This window comes from Hipposideros armiger, unplaced genomic scaffold, assembly GCF_001890085.2.
Source record: "Hipposideros armiger isolate ML-2016 unplaced genomic scaffold, ASM189008v1 scaffold_44, whole genome shotgun sequence".
In the NCBI taxonomy this organism is placed as follows: domain Eukaryota; kingdom Metazoa; phylum Chordata; class Mammalia; order Chiroptera; family Hipposideridae; genus Hipposideros; species Hipposideros armiger.
The window spans coordinates 1,012,942-1,037,322 of record NW_017731394.1 but is presented as its reverse complement, the minus strand read 5'-3'; the positions used below and the strand labels follow the sequence as shown (position 1 = coordinate 1,037,322).

At 35.9% G+C, this 24,381-nt stretch overlaps 1 protein-coding gene across 2 annotated transcripts; it reads right to left on the bottom strand.

Annotated features, from left to right (window-relative positions):
- Window positions 1-80: 80 nt before the first annotated feature.
- Window positions 81-17,837, bottom strand: EIF3M (eukaryotic translation initiation factor 3 subunit M). Of its 2 annotated transcripts, none has more exons than XM_019639487.1 (11): window positions 17,700-17,837; window positions 15,140-15,272; window positions 14,038-14,176; window positions 13,684-13,807; window positions 13,436-13,530; window positions 7,429-7,512; window positions 6,364-6,463; window positions 5,712-5,793; window positions 1,804-1,947; window positions 798-858; window positions 81-350 (listed from the first exon to the last, which is right to left on the bottom strand). In XM_019639487.1, exons 1-11 carry the CDS (start codon window positions 17,739-17,741, stop codon window positions 230-232), a joined length of 1,125 nt encoding a protein of 374 aa, XP_019495032.1. In that variant the 5' UTR covers window positions 17,742-17,837; the 3' UTR covers window positions 81-229. The 2 variants fall into 2 exon arrangements, with proteins under 2 accessions (XP_019495032.1, XP_019495033.1); XM_019639488.1 differs by having other exon boundaries at window positions 798-855.
- Between the last annotated feature and the right edge of the window lie 6,544 nt (window positions 17,838-24,381).

Sequence of the window (24,381 nt, the reverse complement as noted above, 5' to 3'; positions counted from 1 at the left end):
GCGTTCTTGTTGCACCTTCAAAACCCTTCCTTACAGAACGCAACTTATGTATTACATAAGATAGACACAGTGACCCTTTGTAATTTATTACTTTGTATTCTCTGAAGATTGTGATTTCTTTTGAATTTGAGACAATAAATGTTCAGACTGTAGTCAGATTTCAGTTTATAATGTTTTACTATGATTTAGATATTTTCCCCAAAAAGAACAAAATTTATAGCTTAAAAATTCAGGTATCAGAAAGACTCAAAAGGCTGTTTTTCACTTTGTTCAAGTTTTGTTTCCAGGCATTAAGCGTGTCATACAGTTGTTGCCACTGCTGTTTTCCAAATGTCCGATGTGTGCTATGACTAAAAATTAAAAAATTAAAAGTCATTAGTTAACCTTTTATCCTCTGCTGTTCTTTTACCATACTAACTCTTGTATCTAGTTAAAAGGTTAAATAAACATTAAAAAACATAATTCAGAATTTTAAGAGGAATTATAAGCTTTTTCTTAAAAAATCTTTACCATATTGATCCTGAACCTTCTATTTTCCCGAACTACATAAACCAGACACAAAAGTCATTAGTATTCTAGCCAATGCTGAGCCATTAAATGAAATGTGCTGGAAAATAGGGCTCTTTCATTAAATGAGCTAATCACATTCAGTCTGAACTTTAATAAAATTATGATAAATAGCAATTATTTAACTACAGTCAACTGATAAGAACACCACCTTGGTTTTCTAAACATTTAAGTGAAATAATCAGAACTAAATTGTTCTACAAAATGCTGCAAAGTATTAAGTGTCTTACCTGACAACTACTTTTCTCTGAGTCTGATCAATTTTGCTGTAGACCATTTTTGTTTTCACTGCTGAACAAAAGATGTTTTACATAATGTTATATGGAAAATTCCCAAGAAAAAGAGCCTAAGGTATGAAACTGACCAAGTAAACCATAATAACACTAGTTCTCCAACATGATTTTACAAACTGGCTCTCTGAATCTAATAACAAGCACAGCAATATGATGCAACCAAGAGGAAGATCATGCATTTGTTCTATGGTTGCTGAACCAATGTATATTAAACATCATATACAGTTTTCATTAAGAATTCTAGGCGTTCTCCCCTATAACCACCTATGGGGGGGAAAAAAACCTAATTACCTAATAAGATATTTCTTAATAGGTATGTCTAAGACTTAGCGCATTAGAAAGAAACCATGTCAATAATTCTGTTCATTTTATTAGTGTCAACTGTACAATCCCCACTTTCAAACTTAAAAGGCTCAGAAAAAATTCCTGATTAACAGTTAAATCACTTTATAACACCATTGTTGGGGAAGAAGGTACTGTTTCTAGGCCAATCATAAAAAATTGACAGTGGTTAGGATTTGTAGATGATTTATGTGCCATGTGCACTGGGCTTGAGTACTTTACCTGCATTAATTCATTTAATCCTCAGAACCACAAATTACTACTATGTTCCTCTTTCATAGAGGAAGACCTGGTGTGAAACCCAGGTCTGGTACTAAAATCTAGGCTCTTAGCAACTATGGTATATTCCCTAAAGACCTTTGTTTCATATGACTTCAAGGGATAGAACCAACACCAAAACCCACATAGTCATTTATATTTCCATTGAATTTTCACTCTACTACAAATATAATCTGCCAATCTAGTAAACATACACAGTTGCTACAAAAGAACTTAGCTTTGTTAGCATAAGGCTCAGCTTCAAGGTTAAAAATCTTAATATTCCACGGGGTAAAGGACAAATTCTAGAAAAAAAAAAAAGAAAGTGTTCTAATTGCCTTACCATCAATTACAAATGCTTCAACATCATCAGCTCCAATCTGAAGTTCTTGTTGCATTGTATCAAAAGAAATTTCTTTATTTTCCACTGCCATTCCCATAAAAGTAAGTAGTCTCATTTTTGCCATATTCTGTTCATGTAACAGCCCTGAGTAACACAAAAGTGAAGTTTGATGAGTATCCATACTAATAAAAGACCTACATGATTACAACTCTTACATTAAATTGTGGAAGTCACTGTGTTTGATCACTTATATAATATTTTGATAAAGCTTCATTAGCAAACCATAAACTGACCCCATAATTATATGGAATATTTAAAATTATTTTTCTAGAACTACATATCTTTATTATTATAGCTCCACTGGTGATTTGTTCTGTTTTACCAGTAAACAGTTTTAAAATATTTTCACACACATTCAATTATGAAAACATTCCATTTCCCTTTAGGTCACTTTGGCTTTAACACTTTCAAAGTCAAAACTGTAAAACTGTGCTCATCACTTAACATTAATAAGCTAAAATGATTAGTACTAGATACAATTAAACAGTACCATTAATAGTGATACTTGTTCTTTATAAGGCAAAAGTAGAAAACTATTCAAATAATTTAAATTCTGCCTTATAATTTATAATGCAACATGGTGTTATAATTATATCACACAATTGTCAGACTTAAAAGGAAACTTAACAAATTCCCTAGTCCTGATCCTTTCACTTTAAAAAATAATAAAATTGAGGAGCAAAAAGATGAAAGGACTTACTTATAGTCACACAGTGGCTGTACTAAGCCTAGAAAACAGGTTCATTTATAAAATAAATGACTAGAATACAAATAAATGTTTACAAATTCTGACTATCCAAACATTTACCTATTTCTAAGTAGAAGCATTGTAACATATATACTTGATTTGATGCTAATTATTATAAAAACAAGCTTCTAAAATTAATTTTGAATTACATGTTCCTTTTCTCTGAACTTTCAAATTATGTAAACTCAGTAAATGATCATTGCCCCTTAATAATTAAGAGCCTCAAGTTTGTATTGTTAAAATTCTCTCTAAGCACTCCATAAATTTGAAATGTATAACATTCATATATTAGTAGAAGACTAGAGAAGCCCATTAATATAGCACATAATAGTCTGTTAATTAGCTGTAATTATGATGCAGACTTTCTATTTGGCACAGATTCAACAAAAACATGATCATCATAACTCAAATGAATGAGGTACCCAAATAAGTATTGCTAAGCGGGTTTAATGGAAATCTACAAGCATCAAAAAAAAAAAAATCAATTAGCGCACATTAACCCTAATTAACAAATGAAAATTAGATGCTGATTAACTTTCTGAAGCAAGATAGTAGCAACTGGATAACACCTGATTAAATGTGGACATGTCAGGGCAATTCAGCTGACACAACATAATGCTTCTGTTGGCCCAAGTTGTCACTGTTAATAAAACAGACTGTTGCCACCTGTGGAATTTATACATTTGTAACTAGGTTTTCAGCTGTAATAAATGTCTAACAGTAAGTCTAAACCAAAATATACATATTTAATAAGATGTTTTCCCCAAAGCACCTTTTATAAATTCCTAGTAAAAGATTGCTAATTTGCAGAGATTTTCAAGAAAGAGGCAAAATAGAGAATTTGATTTCCTGTTGGCACAATAAATAGAAATGTTGTGTTTTTCCTATCAGACAACAAATACTAAAGATTTTTCTCAGTATTTGTAAATACAAGAAAATTCCTTAACATTCCCAGTTCTACGGGCATATACAGTTCTCTTTTAATATGGTAAAATGATAGAAACTCTTCAAGTTTCCGAGATATAAGCAAAAATACTCTTGAAATAAAATTTATTGTACTACTACTCTGTGCAGTTACAAGCTTACCATAAATCAAAAAACTTAAGAAGAATGAAAATTACTTCTAGAATAAATTATGTAAACCACTGTCTATAATACATGGGGAAATCTGCATTTAAAAACATTTCAAATTGATGTTTACAGCCACTACTTCAAAACACATAATCAAACTTAAAGCCTTTTAAGACTCTTGTTCTCAAAATCAAGCTATTAAGCCAGTGAAGTATGAGTTAAAGACTTGTAAGAAGCAGTGCTTTATTTCATGAAAGTAGAATACCTTCAAAGAGGAAGTCACAGTGTTCTGTGTCATATTTCAATTTTAAAGCTATAAAAAAATCTAATTTTATGGAAACATTTATTCATTACTAATATGTCAAAACCTTAATGCAGTAATAAAAAAATGTGCATCATTGAGCAATTTCTGCATTGTCGCTGACCCCTGCCTTAAAATGCTGCAATATAGAAAACGTAATTTTAATGCATGCAATAGCTTATGAACCAGTGCTCCTTTGAAACAGTCAATTACACATCAATGGGGGAGTGTCAAAGTGTTAATTACTACTCCTTTTTCCTTGGTGCGTAAATAAAGAGGTTGCTGACATTAACATTCCATCACATAGCTTCATGCCACAAAACAAATTAACTGGGACAGAATGTGATTTTCTGGGTCTAGTGCACCTGGCAAAGCATTCTACACAAACACACTTGCTCCTACTTTATCTTGGTATATTTCAAATGCCTTATTATGCTCAGACTAACTCAATCTTCACCAATTCCAATGGCTGCACAAAATTTTCAGGTGACAGGAATTAATGATTACTAAATTGAGGACTAATAGTATAATCAAAGCAGATTATAAATGTATTCTTTATCTACATCTCAAAAAACCCAGGAAGCTAACAATTCAATTTTAATATGGAAAATATAACCTCTAATGTATTTTGATTGCCTAGTAGGAAAACAAAGCACCTTAGTTTCATATCTGATTTCACTCAAAAAACTGGTACTTTCACTATTTAAACCAGTTCAACTACAGATTTTCTAAGTTTTCTCTTTGTAATTTTAGTATGTTAGACGTGCTCTAGAAGGAAAATACTGTATGTGGAGTTTGCGCAATGAGGCTGAATAAGATCAATTCAATTTGGTAAACATTTACTGAGCTCTGATGCTCTAGAAAGAAAACTCAAGAGACAAAAATCATAAAGCTAAGACTTTGCTGTCTTCAATGAACTGTAGTCAGGCAAGTTTCTCCTATAATGTAAAATCACTACAACTCCTAATTCTATCTACAGCTTCACTCAGATCTGCTTAGCAATACCATATACTTATATTGTATAATTTGTTAACTGGGGTAGGGTGTGCATCAAGCATAAAATATACTATATTCGAGGGGAAAAAAACTATTTGTTACAATTATGTGACCATGATTTTTTAAAGAAAGCACCAAAAATATAAATCACCATGCATATGAATAAAGAATAAGATCTTTTACAAAGAAACAATTTTATTTTAAACAGTAATAAAGTAACTTTAACCCTGTTTTGACAGCTTTTAAGATAGATAATTGTAAAATTATGATCAAGGTAATGGTGGTCCTTCAAGTTGCTTTTCTGCTCCATTCCCCATTTCAAAATTTTAACAACATACATATCAATGGAACTATTTATTAATAGGTCCAAACCTTTTCTAAGCACCTGCTTGTTTCAAGAACTTCACCTCAGAAAAGCATGGTATAGAAGTGAGAGGGCCTAAAATTCAACGAGCTCTTATGGAAGGGCGGAATGTCTCGGTTTTCTAACTCCTATTTTCATGCCCTTTCCATCACAAGTGCTTCCTCCTGTATCTCCTTGGTTTCTGATTCCAGTTCATTCTGAGTAATCTTTTAGACTGTGTACCTGTTTGTTGCTATTCCATCATACACCACAGGGTAGGTTCATCTACACAGAAGACCAGGATCGTATCTGCTGGACCTCACAGTACACAGCAGCTCTAGAACACTCCCATCTGTCTACCCCTCCAAAGAATAAACCCCAGAACTTACCAAGTGAATCTATGAAGTCTTTATTATTCTGATAAAACTTGACATATGATGCCAATTTAGCACTCACGAAAATGGTTAAAAGCTAGAGAGACAATAAATAAAGATACAATATTCAATATAGAATCAAGAGTTACATTTCTTCACATTTCAGTGCAGAAATTTCAATGTGATCAAATTACCTTCTAAACCATTTGTTTAATAAAGGACTCACTTAGACGAAAGAATCGGTAAATACAGTGAGCTCTAAAGATGGTGGCATAGTACAAATGGAAAATAATCCAAAACATACTGCTACTTGCATTTGACAAGTGTGTCAATGTGTTTTTAAATAATAGATTTATTTTCCTAATCGGGACTAGCTGACACTATATACTAAAAAGAAATTTATATTATCTAAGTTCAGAACAGCTAGGCAAGTGAGATGAAGGAAAAGGAGAAAGAACAGAACTGTGTTCAATATTTGGAGAAAAGCTGGTCCTACATTTCAGTCTGCTCCTGAGAGTAAAATAATAAATAGTTCTTCTCTTTCCAGATCTAACCGTCATGTGCATTAATACGAAGTAAAAGAGTTAATTCATACAAAGAAAAAGCTCTGCTTCAGTAAGTTAGATTTAGGAAAAAACATTTTTCACATTAAGGATGAACTACTTACATCATGAATAAGCTCGCCTTCCAAAAACTTGACTGGTTTTAAAGTAAGAAGATGGTCAAAAAGAAACGCATTTGGATCTTTCAACGCTCGTACAATACACCTTAATTAGAAAACAAAAATCCAAGCTCAGAGTCCTGAAGTTCAGGTACATTTCACTGCTTTTGCAGGATGCAAAACATACTTAATTCAGCAAAATATCTAAGAGTTCAGTATACAAAGCCTTAAGCTGTAAGACTGGGGTTAAAATAGGACAATAAACCTATTTATCAAGTATATCTGTTTTAACAAAATACTAAAATAGTTATGGACAAAAGCATAGCTGGAGAGAAAGTATTACCAAAGTAATCAAAGAATAAAGAAAACAGCAGCAGCTGTCCTACCACATTGCCAGACAAGGCAAGTGCTAAGGCAAGTAAGTACTTTACCTGCATCACCTCATTCACCACAACACCCTGAGAGACGGGTAGTCTTTTCAGGCCCATTTCGTGAATAGACAAAACAAGCTCAGAAGGAACTGGCCAGTAGTGCTAATTACGTGGTGAGCATGTGAAGGCAGCAATCTTACCTCAGTCAAAGGTCTTCTCCACTAACTACCCTTTCTACCAACGCTTATCACAGGGTCTTGTGAAGCAATAACTTTATAAAGAAGTTACCACAATTTGTTTCATGGATTTAAAACACTGATTCTGTTCTTATCACTACTACATAGACTTAGGAGTGTCCGCAGCCACTATTATTAGGAATAGGCTAATTTTTAGCAAGCCACCAACTTTCCCTCATCTACACACTTAGTATCAAGGTAAAATCAATTTAAGACTAGGTTCTGTTTTTCAGGTTGGGATTTTCACCCCAATACCAGCAATATCCCACACAGCAAACACCACATTTCTACGTTTCTTCCAATAACAGATCTTGAATTTTAGTACTCCACTGGAATCACCAGAGAACACAGTATCAAATGGCTTTCGATCACTGATGGATGCAAACATGATTTCAGTTATGTGACTGAATAGTAGTAGCTCACCTCTAAGCTGCTGAGAACCATCATTAGAACAATGTGTTTACCTGTGGGCATCAACTCGAGCCTGGGAAGCATTGTCCTCCGTGTAACTTCCTAGCAATTCGACCATAACTTTTGAAGCAGCATCACTAAAAAGAAATACTGCTTTAAGAATTTCAGAATATCATTATTGCCATTCATTCATTCAGAAATATTTACCAAGTGCCATGTACTGTGCTGATAAACACATACAATGGTGACCAAGAGAGACAAGGTCATGGAAATGTGACCTTGTCTATGTGGGAAAAGTCATGGAGTTTTCTTTCCAGTAGGAAAGACAGACAACTAAGAAAAAATAACAAGAACATGCCATGAAGGAAATAAATGGCATTGTAACAGAGTAACAGAAGCTGAGGCAGGACAGAGGGCTACTTTATATAGAATAAGCAGGTAGTCTCTGTGAAAAAATAACATATAAACTGAGATCTAAAGGATATAAAATAATTGGCCAATTTACTAAAGATATCCTTTTAATCAAATTATCCTTAAAATTATGCAGATGATCAATTTTAACTGCAGTGAAAAGTACAAATTAAATGCATTCATTCAATTTGAACTCTTGGAAAATGTTTATCTTCACCCTTCATTTCTTCCTTTAAACTCATGAATCTTCAGCCAGTTATAAAAAGCTTCGCTAAGCAGGAGAAAAGGTTTTTTTTTTCTTTTTTCATTTTATAAAATAACCCCTCCCCCCTCCCACACACACCTGGATTCAACCTGGATAAAATCAGTAAGAGCTGTATGATTTATTTGAAAAAGTTAAATGGTATTCTAAAACTTCCTACAAAACTAAGGTTTATTAAAATATATAAATATCACTGTAGGACTGGTTAAGTGGTAACATAACATATTTAAGCATCTTAAATATAGTGATGTAAGAATTCAAAGAAAAATTTTAAGAAAAACTTTTACTCCTTGTTCATTCTTGTGCCACACTGTAAGCACAGGTATTTTCCAGTTTTAGTAGTGACAGTACACTTTAATCCATCTTATCAGCTACAGAAGTCTGAATTCACAAAGATCAGATGAAATAATCCACTTAAAGTACACAGTATCTGACATGTAACATCAAAAAAATGTTACACAATTTGCATTCATCAACCACCAATACATATAAATAAAATCATGAAGGTACACCCATGAATATAAGCATTTTTACTAAAAGGGCAGGGCAAATTCAGAATTCTATTTAGAAGAAAAAAGAAAAAAACATTTGTATGCTAGGCAAAAACCAAACCTTAGAATTTACATCAGCAGCATGAAAGAAATTTAGCATTTAAATAACCATCCTCTTCTAGTTCCCTAAGTGTGATTCATCCATTGTGGCCCTTTATGTTCTTAACACTTTGGGAATACAATGGTTGACAGACAAGGTTCCTAGCCTTCAATGAGGTAACAACTTGATAAACCATTTAACAAAGGGACTTAAGAGCCGTGAAAAAAGTTAGAGGGTGCTGTAGAAAGGAGGGACCTAACCTACTACAGGAGGAGTGTTTCAGACAGAGAACCGAAGGTGAATGCAGTTCTAAAGACCAAGGGTCGGCAAACTTTCTGTGAAGGGCCCAACAGTAAATATTTTAGGCCTCGCAGGCCTTACGGTCTTTGCAGCAACTACTCAAGTTTTGGCAAAAAACAGCCAGACAATACATAACTATGGCTATGTTCCAATAACATTTTATGGACACTGAAATTTGAATTTCACATAATTTCACATAATGTTCACGTCATGAAATATTATTCTCCCTTAGATTTTTTTTTCCCTCAAACATTTAAAAATTTAATAACAATTCTTAGTTTGTAGGGCATACAAAAACAAGTGCCAACCCTCCCCCTGGGTCCAGACTGCGAGAGCATGGTCCTTCTGTAACTGACACAGGTTCTCTATGTTTAGGGTGTGATGTCTGAGAGAGATTGGGGAGGGGGCAGTACCCATATAAACAAAGCTTTTGTAGTTTGTCACTGCACCACACAAAACTGGGAAGCCCACACTACAGCAGGGGGTCGGAGCTGATGCCAGAAAGGACTTACATGCCGTAGTAAGGATTCTGTACTGCATCCTAAAGAAAATGAAAACCTAAAGGTGATCTGCTGAGATTTCAGTTTCACAAAATCATTGTGATGCCCACCGTCACCACTGCTATTCTCAACACAGTACAGGAAGTCCAGCCAAGAGCAATCAGGCAAGAGGAAAAAATAAAAGGCATCCAAATTGGGAATGAAGTGAAACTGTCACTATTTGCAGATGGCATGATTCATGATTCCACCAAAAGACTATTAGAAAAAATAAACAAATACAGGAAAGTTGCAGGATACAAAATATACATATAAAAATCCATTGTATTCTTATATACTAACAATGAAATACCAAAAAGAGAAATGAAAAAAAAAAATCCCAGTTACAATTGCAACAAAGATAAAATACCTAGTTATAAACTTAACAAAGGAAGTAAATTACCTGTACACTGAAAACTATAAGACACTTTTAAAAGCCACTGAAGAACACACAATGAAATGGAAAGATATTCCTTGTTTATAGATTGGAAAAATTAACATTGCTAAAATGGCCATGTTACCTAAAGCAATATAAATTTAATGCAATCCCCACCAAAATTCCAATGGCAATTTTTCACAGAAATAGAACAAAAAATCTTCAAATTGCTATGGAACCACCAAAGACCCCAAATAGCCAAAAACAATCCTGAGACAAAAGAACAAAGCCGGAGATATCACTCTCTGACTTCAAACTCTACTACAAAGCTACAATAATCAAAACGGTACGGTATTGGCAGAAAAAGACAGACTAATGGAACAGAGCTGAGAGCCCAGAAATAAACCCACACATATACAGGCAACAAAGTTTTGACAGAGGAGCCAAAAACATGCAATAGAAAACACTGCTTCAATGAGTGGTGTTGGGAAACTGAAAAGCCACATGCAAAAAACAAAACTAGACTGCTGACTCCATACACAAAAATTAACTCAAAATGAATCAAAGAGTTGAATACAAGACCTGAAACAATAAAATACATGAAAACATAGGCACTAAACTTATTGACCTTGGTCTCAGAAGGGTTTTTTGTGAACTTGACCCCAATGGCAAGGGAAGTTAATGCAAAATTAAATGAATGGGACTACATCAAACTAAAAAGCAGAAACCATGAACAAAAAGGTAACCAACGTATGAGAGAAAATATTTGCAAACAATACCTCCTATAAGGGGCTAACTTCCAAAGTGTATAAAGAACTCACACAAATCAACAACAAAAAAACAATCCGATTACAAAATGGGCAGAGGACCTGAATAGACACATTTTTTCAAGGAAGACATACAGATGGCCAACAGATACATGAAAAGATGCTCAAAATCACTATAAGGGAAATGCACATCAAAACCACAATGAGATACCACCTGTTACAATAGCTATTATCAATAAGATAAGAAATAACACGTGCTGGAGAGAGTGTGAATAGGGAAACCTCACACACTGCTAGTGGGATATGAATTGGTGCAACCACCATGGAAAACAGTATGGAGATTCCTCAAATTAAGAATAGTACTGTATGAGCCAGCAATCCCTCTTCTGGGTATCCACCCAAAAACACTTATTTGTACCCCTATGTTTACTGCAGCAGTATTCACAATAGTCATACACGGAAACAACCTAAATGCCATTCAGTGGATGACTGGATAAAGAAGATGTGATACATATATACAATGGAATACTACTAAGCTATAAAAAAATGAAACACTGCCATTTGAGATAACATGGGTGGATCTTAAGCGTATTATACTAAGTGAAATAAGACAAAAGGAAAAGAACCGTATATGACTCATCTGTGGGATATAAAAGAAAGAGCAACAAATGAACATACAACACAAATATAAACAAACAAAAAAACAAACTCAGATACAACAGAATGGTGGTTATCAGAAGGAAAGGGTGGAGGGAGGACGAAGAGGGTAAATGGAGTCAAACACATGGTGACAGGAGACTAGACTTCAGGGGGTGAGCATAAAAGATTATACAGATGTCATATTATAAAGCTGTAAACCTGAAATTCATGTTATTAACCAATGTTACCCAATAAATAAATTTTTTTTGAGTGATAATCTGTGACAATGCTGCAGATATTTTCTAATGTTAGCATTAGGATATGTCCAGTACAGCACAGATGGATACTGGTGTCCTACCTCAATTTCTCTGAGAATTAGCTTTGGAATTCTTTAGAACATTACTTTACTTACTTCCTTATTATATATAACAGACTGAGGACCTAAGTAAACAGCAATTAGAGAAATTATCCGATGAGTAGTCATCTGTGATAGCACCAAATAGAGGGAAACTGTAACAGTTATTTTAAATTATCAGAAAAAAGACTAACTTCTTAAAGATGAGCTTGAAAAAATGAAAATGATATTGACAGGAATAATAGCCAGCATTTGCTAAGTGTTTTCTCAATAATGAAGCCACTGTTTTAAGAACTTTATGTGTATATCTTGTTTAATCTTTCTGACAACCCTTTGAGCTAAGTACCACTATTATTTCCACTTTGAAGCTGGAAACTGGAGTAGAGATGGTTAAGTAATTTATGTAAGGTCATACACAAATAGGAAAGCAATGATTTGAATCCCAGTAGTCTGACTCCACAGCCTAGATATTTAAAATGTGGATTATTTCTCCAATAGCTTTTATGCCTCCCCAACATCTAAAATCGTCTTTGTTGGGCCGGCCAAGTGGCGCGTTGGTTAAGAGCTGGCTTGGGATGCCAGAGGGCCCCGGTTCGGATCCCACATATGAGGGCCAGTGACACTGCCCTCTACAGCTAAGATGCTGAACAACAGCTTGGCCTGGAGCTGGGCTGCCATGAGTTGCCAGAGACGGCGTAGGCTGCAGCCCCTGTGGTAGTGGGTTGCCATGGGCTACTGTGTGTAGCCAGCAGCCAGCTTGAGCGGCCAGCAGCCGCCGTGAGCAGCCATCCAGAAGCCGGCGACTGGTCTGCCTCGCCGGGGAAGTGCGCAATGATGGTGCCAACTTGGGCCAGTGAAGCAAAGTCCACAACTAGACTGAAGAACAAAACGACAGCAACTTGTCTGTTTCCCTTTCCCTAATTCCTCAGTGCTGTTCCCATGCCCCAATTCCCCAATAAAAATCTTAAAATAAATAAAAAATAAATAAAATCGTCTTTGTTATAAACTACTTACTCTTAACACTTTATTGACAACTGGCTGGAATAGAATGCTGCCACAAGTGTGCCAGCATGTAACAGGTAGTAACTATTACTTCAGAAAGAAATTAAGCTATTAATGCAAGATCCCCTGCTTATCTTTTATAATAAAATGTTCCAACTTTCACAACAAAAATAATTTCCTCTTGTAGTTAAATTTAAATTGTCTGCAAAAAAATTTAATTATTCTAACATAATAGAAACATATTAACCTTATTGATCCTAATATATTAAATACCCTAGCACTGCAAGCTAGTATAAAAATTGAGCAATAAAATTAACTGAAGACTGATTACTTACTGGGTATATAGCAGAATAAATTATTTTGGGCATGAAGTTTGCTGGGCTGGATACAAGCCCCTCAATACCCAAGAGGTATTAATTTCGTAAAGTCTATTGCAAAGTTTCGGGCATTGTTTCTATAAGAGACTGGCTGTGGAAACAGCCCCTCATCACTATTAAACAAAAGCAACAGCACTATTCTGTACCAAGACATCAAAGTACCATTAAATTAACCTAGTCTAATATTATATACAGCTTTGGGAATAACAGTTGTACCATTTTTAGAACAAAAGCAAATTTTACTTTTTAAAAAGTTTAAAGATGAGGAAAAACTATTTTAAACTTTGCAGTTATCTTTAATAGGGGAAATTTACAGAAATAGATTTATAGCAACTCCGTGAAGAACAAAGTAGAGCAAAATCACTCACCCTACTTGTATTTAAAAAACAGCCTCAACTACTTATTTTGCCTGTTAAGTTTTGTTAGTTCATTAATTCTGAGTACCTTTTCTTACAATCCACAAGTGCCTCATAAAGTAGCCTTAAAAGGGTGTGTTTTTTTTCAGTGTTGAGATTCCAGTCAGAAATCCATTTCCTAACCTAAGATGAGAGATTGACAAAAGGAGGAAATTTAGTGACACAGCCGAACACATTTTCACAATTTAAAATACATTTAGAACACACACATTTGCTGCTTATTTTAGCATAAAACTATACTTCTTATAAGCAGAACAAGTATTCCACGTAACTCACTTGATCCAGCTCAGTTGGAATATACTGGATGGCCCCACAAGATGCTGCCACTTTAATAAGGCTGCAATATACTGTGTATCTTACAGGAGTATTCTTATCCATTCCATGGAAAAGGTTGCTTAGCCTGGTTAACAAACAAATAATAAAAAAGTTATCTGCTCTCACAACAAATCTAAGACTGATACTATTAATAACTTCACATTAGTGGGGAAGTGTGGCACAGAAAGGTTAAGTGACTTGTCCAAGGTCACATAGTTAATAAGAGCCACAGCTGACTGTCAAGTTCCAGAATTCTTGCTTTTAACCATCAAATGACAGTGACATGAAAAGAGCCTCTTTCAGTTCTTAACTTACAACTGCAGTCTCAGAGATGGGCGTTCACCTTCCCGAAATTTGACCAACTTTTCACAGAGGTTTTCAATCAGAGCTTCTTGCTTATCCGGTTCCAGGATCAACAAGAGGGATACCACGCTGTTCATCACACTCTCAACATCTATACATATACGGATAACACAACAGTGATATTATAATATGTAATGTCTCTAGTTAAATATGTATTTCCAATGTTCAAAGACCATTAAACATAAGACACTTTAAAAAGATGTAACTTGGCCACTGTAAAACAGTTCTAGAGGCTACTTTTCCTTCAATGGTGTACATCATACCAAAAATATATACATGAATTCAAACTAAACCAGCTCTATTGTATAGCTAATATTTAGAAAACAACTTGTACATTTTATTAAAGAGAAGCAGTTATTATCTAAGACTTGGTTTTCAACCAGTAAAACAAAGACTGAGTTACATGTCTAATATACAGTTTTGGTTTTCACTAGCAAGATATTCAATCATGTGGAAGTAATTGGTTAGGTCTTAGGCTAGGGTGACTTCTCAATTGAAGAATCAACTTTGTACATATAAGTAGAAAATTATTTAGAAATGAAAGCTGTCTACTTTCTGGCTGGGTCACTAATTTTCAAGTGTTAAGATATTAATCATATATCAAGTTTAATCTCAAACTTTAACTAGAGATTTGAGGACTCCCAATTTCCAAAATTTCCCATTTTATTTATTTCACTAAATAGGATATAAGCCTAATAATTAAATGGCTTTTAGATTACTTGAAAATATATCTCATTTGATATTAATCTAAACCTTATGGAAAAGAAGTGTTTCATTTTTTTCTTTTGTTCATTCTAAAATGATCAGTACTTAGTGTGTGCAATAACACTCAAAAAACATACCTGATGTAAAAAAAGATGTTTTCTCAAAATAGGCTTACTTTACTTCATGGGTATCACAAATGAGAATAAACGGAAAGTGCGTGTGAAGATTAGAAACAACGATGCTGAAGAGTTTTACGATCCGAAATAAATATAATTCACAAGAAAGTTTAAAAAGTAGGTCCTTTATAATTATCAACAGTAGGAAATATTATAAAACATTAAAAACAAACCTTTATCATCTTCCTTCAGACACACATCACAGGCTTCAATAATGTGAGCTAAATCTACATGAAGTCCGCCTTCCGAGTTCTCTTCTGAAATTTCAGCTCCTTTAGATTTCAGGTAAGCTCGAAGCTCAGCAGCCTGTTGAATCGAACAGGGTTGTCATATATCTATAAAACTAACTATGAATGACAAAACACAAGACCTCAAAATATCATGTTCCATTTATGAAAAAATAAAATGTAAATTAAAAATAAAATTTTTATTTTTAAATAAAATGTATTTAACAACAGCTTTAAATTATGTTGAAGTGCTTCTTCCCTACCTCATCCATCATCAGAGCCCCACAGGTATTCCTTTACAACACCCAATGGCTGCTCAGACCCACTCCGGCCCTCATGGATCATCTTCACATTTCTCTCATATCCTCTATATCCTGCTGGACGCCCAGTGTACAGCAAAAACCTTTCTAATATAACTCACAGCTTTTTTTAGGAGGAGGGTGATCTGACTTGGTAAATACAATTTGTTTTAAAGAAATGAAATTGTATTGCTCTCAGGTGTACAAAACATAGCTACTTAAAAAAGTTAGACATTACCTTGACAAGAGGGTAATCATTTGTGAGCTAAATGTTTGAGAACCTGAGTCAAACATTTGGGAGACAAAGATAAAAATATGCCTTTGAACGTTGCCTTCAATTAAATACTTACATCAAATTTGATCTACTATGTAATTAATTTTTAAAATGCAAAATGTACATCTGGATCAGAAAGCAGCTTTGGATCTATAAAAACATAACTACAGTACCGCATCCAGCTATTTAGACATTTTCTACTCTAATGCATATATACTTAATAACTTGTTCTTTTGAGAGTTTGGTATTTATGGAAGCTAAACATGAATGCAGATGGTATTTAAGATAATAAAAGAACTGAAACAGGGAGATGTAAGGATACCATTAGTAAATGAGTATCACATTTTCTAAACCCACAAATATGTTTGGTTCCCTAAGAACAGTATATTCTATCTGTAGATCTGATGTGCTATCCTTTCAGATAACAACATACTAACTTCACATAGGAGTTGATATTAAAACAAGATTTCATAAAACACTGTCACCATGTCAGAGAACACAGAAATACTGCAGGCAAGTATGTTTGCTTCTCTATGAAGAAAACATAACTGTGCAAAAAAACCAAAAAAAGGCATTTGTTCAGTTTCTGCCTTGTAGACACAAAGTGAACTTTTTCTAAGAACTACTCAACCAACGATTTGTTTTCATCTGTCATCCTCACTGGTCACAAGTTGCAGTTACAGAGTGATACAAAGAAAAAAATATCAGGATTCTGAACAGAGAATTTGATCAAAGTTAAACTCCTGAAGCTTTCATCTATTTGCCTGAAAGGAATGGCACCTGTGAAACTGATGTACAACAAGAACAGTAACATAACCTAATGAGAAGCGACACTTTAAAACTAAAATATGATCAATCACAATAATTTCCTGCATCTACAAATCGTTTTCTGTTAAAAAAACCTTTTTCCAGTAACCTAATAGCCAACTGTTGATAACATGATTCCATTACCAATAAGATATACTTTTTTTCTTGTTGTTCATTTCTTTTTTTCTAACTGTGCCCAACTCCTTCCCTATCCTTATTTGTTTTCCATTTTCATTTCTGCTTCTTACTCTTCAAGGCTGAGGGTCTGCATTTCTATGGGGGGAAAAAAATCACATCTGCAGTTCTAAAAGTTGTTAGATGGAAACCAAAATTTCCATGTTAGTGGAGTAGCAGAAAAATACAAAATGACAACACGACTTGACGGAATAGTTTTCAGTTCTGCTAAAATTAACTTAAAGAACATTTCATGTTTAACTCCCACCAACTACAGTTTAACTCTTGTTATGGGGGAATCGAGAAGCATTAGCCATGCATACCAAAGAGCAAACCTCAAATAGAAAATTTAAAAATACTAGGATGGTTCACCAGATGTATGCCTCAAAGAATAAGGATGGAATGGACGTTATATTTTCAGATTACTGACCTCTCACTTTGCACAGTAAAAATATAAAATACGGTCTACGTACAAAATAGAAGTCACCTGTGCCTCTGTAAACCCATACCACCATTTTGATCTTTAGTACAAAATTATTTTTCCCTCGACTTCTTACGCCGTATAAATATTCGCCACCTCCCACTCCGGATGTGGCTGCATTTAGGGGACGGAAGCAGATACCGTTCCACGAGTCAAAAAGTACTGTGTCGTCAGAAGTGACTCCGGGCTGGAAGAGTCCTGACGCCGACCAGGAAGTTGGCCGTGGGGCCTCGGGGCTGGCTCTGGCCGGCGGGCTTATGCAGCTCCAGGGCGGAACGAGCACCCCCGCCTCGCGGCCTTCCCACTCGCGCGCGTGGAGGCGTGAGCTGCGGCTCTCAGCCCTGGAGCCGGTACCGAGGGTCGGCATTCCGCCCGCCCGGCCCCGGCCCGGCCCGGCCCCAACTCGGCCCTTCACACCCACAGGGGCTTCCCCAACACCGCCCTGGCGGCCCCCGTGGCCCAGGAGCGCACCTGATCTTCCTCACTGATGTCGATGAAGGCCGGGACGCTCATGGTAGAGGCCGGGGCGCGACAGACGTTCCACTCGCAAACCACGCCGATCAGAAAAAGGAGTTGGCACGACCGGTGACACCTCCCAACCGCTTCCGGGTCACCGTGCGCGGGTCCTGGGGGGTGGAGTCACCGAGATGGGCGGGGCCACGGGATCCAATCCCACCGCGCGCTTTGGCTGTGGCTGTGGCTGTGGCTGTGGGCGGGCGTGCCCTCTGGGGCCACCTCCCTACGTCGCTCCTCGCGGCCTTCTAGAATCGTGTCGCTATCAGTTTAGTGGCTGCCAAATTTCCTCCTCAGTTAGCTCACCTTCCACATGAAGACTGAAGACTGTTGGGTCAATGAAAATTACTTGTGATCGGAATAGTTGTTCCGTTCTAGCTCGCCCCCTCTGCCCTCTGCCAGCCTTTCCAGGCCGCACAATCCAGGCGCTTCAAACGTTTCTCCCTCCAGCCACTCGGCCCTGCCTCCCTTTACAGGCCAACCTGGCAGCCTGGAAAGAGCCTTAGGGGATGCATTTGTTGCTAACCCCGATAATTTATTTTGTAATTTAACTCATTTTTCAGCCTTTATTGAGGGACCAGCTGGCAGGCACGGTTCTCTGCGCAGGGGATAACAGTAGCTTTTAAAAGAAGCTCTCATATGCAGCTTACACACCAGTGGGGACACAGGACGTACGTAAACACTACAAAGTAATTAGAAAGGCGTTCCTGGATGGCATGTGTTTTACAGCATGGACTCCAGAATTATACTCCTTGGGATGGAATCCCTGCTGCACCACTGATAGATGCGTGATTTGGGGCAATTGCTTAACCTCTGTGTTTCAGAGGATTTATTAAATAAGTAAAGCACTAAAAACAGGGTGAGCACCGAATGTATTAGCTGTTATTAAATAATTACCGTATGTAACTTGTTAACCAGCACTAGGAAGACAAAAGCAGAGAAAGGGTGGTGTGTGCCTGTGTGAGTGTGTGCATGCCTTTTTAGATAGTGATCAAAGAAAATGGCTCAAATGATATTGAGAGCTGAAGGAAATGAAAGTACCAATGAAGAAACCTGCCAGAAAGCTTTTCATGCAGAATAGCAAGGAAAGGACAGGAGGGAGTGGCAAGGAGGCCTGGGTGCTGATCTGAGTAAGAGAGGAGGAGAGCAATAAGTGATGAGACAGCCATGCCAGGTCATGGTCTTGAATTTTGGCTTTGACTCTTAATGAACTGGCAAGTCTCTGACAGATTTTGAGTAGAAGAGTGAGGAGATCAAACTTAATTTTTATGTATATATGTATGTATGTGTGTATGTATGTATGTATTGGTAAAGGATCACTCTGGCAGGTGTGTTGCAAACTGACCGCTTCTGTGTCTGGCTTTTTTCATCTTGCATAATGTTTTCAAAGTTGTAAAACGTATTAGTTCTTCATTCCTTTCTATTGCTTAATAATATTCTATCATTACACGTTTTATTTATCCATTCATCAGTGGAAGCACATTTGGGTTGTTTCCATTTTCTGGCAATTATGAGCAATGCTTCTATGAACATTTAAGCACAAGATTTTGTGGGGAACATAGGTTTATATTTCTCTTGGGTATATATGTAGAAGTGAAATTACTGGGCTATATGGTAACTTTATGTTTACATTTTTGAAGAGCTACTTTCCAAAAAGGCAGCAGCTTTATTTTTAATAGGCAAAAGCAGGAAACAATCCAAATGTTCATCAACTGGTAAATGGGTAAACAAATTGTTGTGTGTGGTAGCCATATCCATGTAATAGATTATTACTCTGCAGTAAAAAAGGATGAACCATTAATACGTGCAACAATGTAGATGAATTTCAAAATAATTTTGCTGCATGAAAAAAGCCAGACAGATTGTTTGATTCCATTTATATAAAACTCTAGAAAATAAAAACTAATCTAAAGTGACAGCACTGTAGATTGTTGCTGGCTTGGGGGGGTGGGGGAGGGTGGACTTGGCAAGGAGGAGAGAGAGATGGATTACAACGGGACATGAGGAAAAGCCTTTGGGGGCTATGGATATGTTCATTGTCTTGATTGTGGTGACTGTGTCATGGTTGTATCCATACATAAGATTTATCAAGTTGTACACTTAATAATATGCAGTTTACTGATATCATGATTATACCTCAATATTAAAAAATGGCAGGCAAAGCAAAAAAGAAAAAGGGAGAGGGATAGGACAAAACTTGGATAGGCTATTTCATCGAACATTTCAAAGTCTTATCATTTTTGCTATTTTTTTCATTCTATGGTCTTTGTGAAGTAAAAGAACATCCTTTCAAGAGAATTTCTTGAGAGGGAAATGAATGGATATGAACAAAACTGTTGAAACTTTAAACTTTCATTCATTTAGTCATACTTCACTCATTCATTCATATATATTTATCTCTATTATGTGCCAGTTACTGTTTAGACACTTCGGTTATGAGAGAAAACAAAATTAAGGAATACATCTTAAATGGGGATAAGAATGCTTATGTGCCTCAATTTGAAATTCAGTTTTCCAAACTTTTCTCCTAATTTTAAAAACACAGGAGATTGGGTTCCATTCCTAATAGCTACTCAGTAGGAGAACCACTCCCAGATGGGTGATACAGATCAACCTCATGGGAAAAGGTGTACATTCTATATTCCTATGCTTTCTATTCATTTAAAAATTATATCTCAGGTCTAATTGATTTTTAAATGAATCAAAATACTTTTAGCTTTAATTTTTTTTAAAAAAAGTGTTTTGTGGGCTTTTTTTTCTTCTTCACTTTTTTTTTTTTCACTTAAGATGCTCTTAGCTCAGACAAGTGGTATAAAAACTATTGTCTAGGGCCAGCCAGGTGGCACGTTGGTTAGAGTTGGCTTGGGATGCCAGCTCTGAGCAGCAGGTCCCCAGTTCGGATCCCACACGTGGGCCAGTGATGCTGCCCCCTACAGCTAAGATGGTGAACAACAGCTCAAACTGGAGTTGGGCTGCCATGAGTCATATGCAACGGCGTAGGCTGCAGCCCCTGCTGCAGTGGACTCACGAGCTACCGTGAGTGGCTGGCAGCCAGCTTGAGCAGCCCGCAGCTGCCGGGAGCTGCCCTGAGCTGCTGTGAGCTGCCGCGAGCGACTGCTTCACCCGAGAAGAGCGCCATGATCACAATACCAACATGGGCCAGTGAAGCGGTGTCCTCCACAACTAGGATGAAGAACAAAAGGACAGCAACTTGTTTGTTCCCCTTCCCCGATTCCCCAATAAAATCTTAAAAAAAAAGAGAGAAATATTGTCTAATCTATATACTATATGTTCCATATATTCCCAATGTTTCAGGTAAAGAAATTTGGAGTAAGTTGAAATTGGAGCTGGCCAATTTCAACTTGATCCTATACTCGAAATAAAATACAGGTCACTGTTGTGTTAAAGGTAATAAGAATTGTCATTTATACCATCACAATAGCAACCTGTTGTTAATACATCATATGCTTTAGAATTTCTTATAAACATATGTAGGAACTTTCAAAAAATGAATTAGCAAGAAATTGAACAAGGCCCCAATCTTCTGCAAGACAATATTCTTTTAGTTGATTTTTTTTACCTGAAAAATATAACCAAATATTTACAGTCCTTTGCTTTCCCTCTAGTGCTATCTTCTTGTTCTTTCTGATTTAAAATTCTGGAAAACCTGGATTTAACTATATTTTTAATTATTCCATTTGACAGGGCCATATTAATATTCTCACTTGAAATTTTATTACTGGACCAAAACTATAATTTTTTTTGCAAGGAGAATGCTTTGCTTGATATTTATATCTAAAATTTGTTTTCAAGTCTATATCAGGCATCTCAAAACTATGGAACAATTCAAATGATAAAGGAAAGCATATTTTTATGTTATAATAGTACATGTAGTTGATTACCTAAATAGTAATGTTATAGAGGGTAATCCTTTGATATGGGCATCATTTATAATAATTAATCATCCTTTTACTTAATCAATGTACTGTGAGCTTTGAGAAGGTGGAGATGTGTTCTACACTGTATCCCTTCACTTATCAAGTACCTGGTTCAAAGAAGGTACAATAAATCTTTGTTATGTTAGTGAAGGAACCATAAAATTTTACTAACTAAATTGATTTTTAATAAATCTCTGACAATTGCTTTAAGTTTTAATTTTGAATGAAAAATAGTTGAATGATTACAACATTCTAAAAAGACATGGAAAAGAGTTTTTGAAAAAGTGTGGCAGAGATGACTATTTGTCAACCTGTTATCCATCCTCTTATTTCTTAGTAGCAAAACCCTCTTTATAGTATAGGTGTGGCAGTGTACCCTTGTATGCAACTAAATGTATCAGCCTTATTATGACTAGGGGTAGCCAATGCAATGTGAATGGGAGTTTTGGTAGTAGCTCCTGGGAAAACTCTATAAAAGGAGCTGACTCAGCCTGGCAGCTCTTTTGCCCTTGCCGTTTTTCCTTGCTGCCTAAAACATGAACTTGATGGTGGGAGTTGCAGCAACTAAACTAATACCAAGACATAGCCTTAAAGGTGGAAGCCATGATAATAAAGAGGAAACATGGAAGGAGCCCATATCCCTGACGACATCAGGAAGATGTGCCAGCCCATGACTGCCTACTACCTCCGGACTTTTTTTACATAAGAGAAACATAAAGCTCCATCTTGTTTAATCCACCATTATATCAGATTTCTCTTATATATAGTGGAACCTAATCCAGGTTGACACAGAGAGAAAAGTTTGAAATCTAAAGTCATAATTTTGTAAATAAAAATTTTATGCAAGTTCAGGTTAACAAATTTTTGTAATGTGTATTTATGGTGGGAATCTTGGAATCTCTCTTAGTGCTGTTGCGGTGTAACACTTAATTTATAAAGTAACTATCATCTTAGGATCTTGGAGATTTATAGCTAATAATTAAATTTTATACCCGTAATGCAACATATAATTATAGTGGCTTTATAGGTGAAACAACAAATGTTTAAACCAGTTTATTGGTGGCTTACTGAAATATATTGCACCTGAGCTGTAGATTCAGCAGTAGAATTAATACAGTGCCTTAAATCTCAAACACTGTGACCATTAGAAAACATTAATCTTCCCTTTAGTCTTTGTAGTAAGAGAAAATTCAGAAGGTTAACTTCTTCACTTCACATGACATCGCTGATTATTGAAACATTCATAAATCTGCTGAATCCAAGGAAGACACATTCATCATTTATATTTTAAAATGACCTCGAAAGGCTATGCCAGAGGAGAAAAAAATTAATGCACTAGTCAAGAGGCTTATCAGCTGCAAATAATACAAATGCAAGAATAGCTTATGAGCTAATAACTTTTATATTTTTGGCAAAATACATTATTTTGAGCTCCTATATGAGCCACACAACTCTATAAGATATTATAATTCTTATTTAAAGATGAAGCAACAGAGGAATTAGGCAGCTTTGCCTACTAGGAGATACAGAGCATTGGTCAGCATGGATTCCTATCCAGGTTTGTCTCACTTAAAAGCTGCTGCTCTTGTTTCTTCTTTTTTTGTTGGTTAGTGATCATTTCATTTTTTAAAATAGAATGTAAGTCTTTACTTGATGTGGAATTGTTTTAAAATAAAATTTTAAAATAAAATTTTGTATTGAAGTATGTTCAGAAAAATGCACAATTTTTTTTTTTAACTTTATTGGGTAACAGTGTATTTTTCGAGGACCCATTAGCTCCAAGTCAAGTTGTTGTTTTTCAGTCTAGTTGTGGAGGGCGCAGCTCACTGGCCCATGTGGGAATCGAACCGGCAACGTTGGTGTTATGAGCCTGCGCTCTAACCACCTGAGCTAACCGGCTACCCAAAATGCACCAATCTTAAGTGTACACTTTGATGGTTTATTACAGTGAACATACACATGTAACCATCATCCAAGTAAAAAAAAAAAGAGAGATCATTCCTTAGCCACTGGGGAAATGCAAATCAAAACCAAAATGAGACAGCTTTTCACACCCACTTGAATGGCTATGATAAAAAAAGACAAAAAATAACAAATGTTGATGATGACATAGAGGATTTGGAACCCTCATACACTGATGGGAATGCTAAGTGGTGCAGCCACTTTGGAAAACAGTCTGGCTGTTTCTTAAAAGGCTAAACATAGAGTTATCATATGACCCAGCAGTTCCACTCCTAGGTATATATCCAAGAGAATTGAAAATATATGTCTATGCAAAAACATGTATACAAATGTTCATAGCAACATTATTCATAATAGCCCAAAACATTCATTAACAGCCAAATGTCCACCAACTGGTAAATGGATAAACAAAATGGGGTGTATTTATATAATGGAATATTATTGGGCAATAACAATGAGTGGAGGACCGATGCATGCTATAACATGAATGCACCTTGAAAATACCATGCTCAGTGAAAGAAGCCAGAAACAACACATATTGTATGATTCTATTGGTGGTGGGAGGGATGAGTTTGAAGGGGAAGAAAGGGAAGTGACGACGAAAGGGTAAGATGTGTTTTTATGGAGTGATGAAACTATTCCCAAATTGACTGGGTGCCAGTTGCACAGCTCCACGAATATACTAAAAACCATAGAATTGTATACTTTAAATGGGTGAATTGTATGGTATGTGAATTTTA